Below are 3,174 nucleotides of genomic sequence, written 5' to 3' on the forward strand. Positions count from 1 at the left end.
TTAACTCAAAAATTCAAAATCACTCTCTCACTTCTCCATGTCTCTCCCAATCATGGTGCTTCATCATTTTCTTGAGGGCGTTACTACCACAATGAGTGGGCACCCACTAACTTATCTGCTAATAAAAAAAGTACGCATTTAAAAAAAAATAACCTCTCCTTTTTCATTAGCAAAAAGGGGAGGAAGACCTTACCCCTTTGGGCTACCCCAAAAATCTTAAAAGAATGGTTAAAAACTAAAGGTGGATGTTTCTCATCGACCTCAAGTATAAGAAAATTTATAACTAACCAATAAAAATTTCCCTTAAATTAAGCAACATCGCCAAATTCCAAATGAGTATTTTGAATTTCTAACTTCATTTCTAACCAAGTTATGTTTAGGTTAAACCTCTCTCTCTCTCTCTCTCTAAGTAAATTTCTTCCCTTAAATTAAGTAGCATTGCCAAATTCCAGATGCCATTTATGAATTTCTAATGAGAATATTACATTTCTAACTAGGTTATGTTTAGGTTGAATCTCTCTCTCTCTCTCTCTCTCAACCCCCCCCCCCCCCAAAGCACAAACAACACACCCCCTAACTAGCACCTTAGCAGTGGTGCAAAATGTGCCTCGAATAGGGGACGCTCTCAGAATGTATATAATCTCATCCTTTTCTTTTACGTGTGCAGGCACACAACAAAAATCGCGCTATGAGAGGCTGAGAGCTTGTTGTCTCGCCTGTGCTGCTCTCGCTTACCCTACCAAGACTGTAGAGATTCTGCTCCCTGCCCTGCGCGAGGACCCACTTGTGTTTGTATAGTCGGCTTGCCTGCGAGTTGTGCAGATGGCTGATGAACAGAAGATCTACACTCTTGCACAAGTCTCCGAGCACAATCACTCCAAGGACTGCTGGCTCATCATCGACGGAAAGGTATGTGAAGGATCTCCTCTATTTTCCTGTGAGCCGCTTACTTGCTTTCTGGTACTTCCTTTGCTCTGTTTTCCTCTGCGTTTTCTGTGTCGTTGTTCTGGTTTCAATTTTTCCGGCAAACTTCTGATTTCCTCACCTTGCTTACTCTGTTTTCTCCCCATGTAAGTTTTACTGTGCTGCTTATTATGATTCTTTGGTGATTGTGTATGGGCTTTCACGTGGTTTTTCTCTGAGCTTGATAGAGTATGCCTCTCTGCCCGATCTACTATGCGTTTGTGCTGCCCATTGAGTTTGATCTATTTCTATTCCTCATGATCCCTTTCTGATAGTTGTAAGGTGGGGGTTGTATTGAAATGATCGTTTTTTTTGACTACCAGAAAGTTGTCACAGTAGTACTGGCCGAGGGCTAGAACCCTCATTGATATGTGCCTCTCTGTCTCATCGGTGATCTCTAGGACACAATTTTGACAGTGCTCGGTGTTTCTTGAAAGTGATTGATGTATGGTATCTTCGTGTTAATTAGCATTTCATAAAGTGTCTTAGAGTGAACTTACCATTGCTATTGAGGTCTATTCTAGCTCCAAGGTCAGGAATTTACTATTGCCATGCCTCATTTGTTAAGGTATAGAAGAACTCTGGTGTATGCAGCGGGCAAGTATTTATTTATGCCGAGAGTTTATTTTCTGGAGTTGATGGTTCAGGGAAGGATTTTAAGCTCTAGTCACAGCAGGTGTATTTATTCATGGTAGGTGTTCTGAAGAAGTGTATATAATGTATATTCAGATGCACTCAACACAGTAGTTTACCGTCAACCCTACGTAGGCAACATTTATACCCGAAAGGTCTTGTCTTTCTTTCTTGTAAGAAAGGAATGTTTGCCATTGATTACTATTGGTTTTGATTTCTTTATGCTTTTTGCAGGTTTATGATGTGACAAAGTTTCTAGATGAGCATCCTGGGGGTGATGAAGTACTCTTGTCAGCTACAGGTGTGGCTTGAAAACGTCTCTCCTACATTCATACATACGTACATGCAGCCATGCATGTTTACTTAACTGCATGCATAAATATGTTTTCTACATACACATAGGTGTGTATACTTAGGTCAGATGCTTAGATATGGGTTTTCTAAATAGGATGTCAACTAATTTTTACAGGCAAGGATGCTACCAATGATTTTGAAGATGTGGGACACAGCTCAAGTGCTAAGGGTATGATGGAGGAATACTACGTGGGTGAGATTGATTCCTCGACAATTCCAGAACGACAGGCATATGTGCCACCCAAGCAAGCTGCTTACAACCCAGACAAGACCACAGAATTTTTGATCAAAGTTTTGCAGTTTCTGGTACCTCTTGCGATCTTGGGCTTGGCAATTGCTGTCCGCATCTACACAAAATCCAAGGACTGAGTAGCAGAATGAAGATGACGTGACCGTACCTCCCTCCCTGTCCCATCTCTCATGATTTTTGAAATATCTACGCATTTGACACAATTATTGAGACTAGATTTGTGTATTATGGACTAGATCAACAGATTCAATAAATGACCAGTAACGAAGGTAGCTTATCATGAGGCAAGTAGCGTCAATTAGTTTTTGCCATCATGGATGTGCAGCTGGTGCCTTTTTATGTGCTTCCACATGTTCATGTCTTCAAGTAATCTTGAACAGATTGGATACTCAAGTGTTTGGCTTTCATTCACTCACATTTGGTGAGATTTTGTTTGTGCTGGCTTTTGCTCTTTTGCATGTCATCAGATGTAATTTGTCACAAGAGGATGAATCATAATGGTTTTGTATGTGTAGTGCAGGGCTCTTAGTGGTTATTTTTAAATGGTATGGCATAATAGTGCTGGAAACTGACTATTTCTGTGACTGCCGTACAAGTACACCAACGCATGGTCGTCGCTGAGTTAATGCGAAGAGTGAACTAGAAGGGATGTGGCCATGGCAAGGTTGATGGAACAGTTCTTGTCGAGTAGACGAATGTGAAATGAGTATTGAGTTCAGGAAAGTAACTTTAGAAACGGATTAACGGGACTCTGTGTAGCATCACTTGTATGTATCAAGTGGATGCCTCTATGAACAAGGTTGCTTGATTTTGTCATGCCATTTTGTCTGAATACGAATTCTTGCGGAGAACATGTGCCTGGCATGAATGACTGTTAGATGAATTCTTCTTCAATCGAGTTTTCACTTTGATATGGGAAAGATGATTTATTGGTGCTCTCTTAAGCAATTAAACATTATGATGGAAGTGTTTTT

At 40.5% G+C, this 3,174-nt stretch overlaps 1 protein-coding gene across 1 annotated transcript; it reads left to right on the forward strand.

Moving 5' to 3' along the window:
- The first annotated feature begins 675 nt into the window (after positions 1-675).
- On the forward strand, positions 676-2,483 carry LOC147465278 (cytochrome b5-like). Its single transcript, XM_086519236.1, has 3 exons — positions 676-909; positions 1,831-1,897; positions 2,066-2,483. The coding sequence occupies exons 1-3, from the start codon at positions 823-825 to the stop codon at positions 2,317-2,319; spliced, it is 408 nt and encodes a 135-aa protein (XP_086375362.1). The 5' UTR covers positions 676-822; the 3' UTR covers positions 2,320-2,483.
- The last annotated feature ends 691 nt before the right edge of the window (positions 2,484-3,174 follow it).

The sequence above is a fragment of the Adiantum capillus-veneris genome, chromosome 1 (genome assembly GCF_014529385.1).
Source record: "Adiantum capillus-veneris isolate H3 chromosome 1, ASM1452938v2, whole genome shotgun sequence".
Taxonomy (NCBI): domain Eukaryota; kingdom Viridiplantae; phylum Streptophyta; class Polypodiopsida; order Polypodiales; family Pteridaceae; genus Adiantum; species Adiantum capillus-veneris.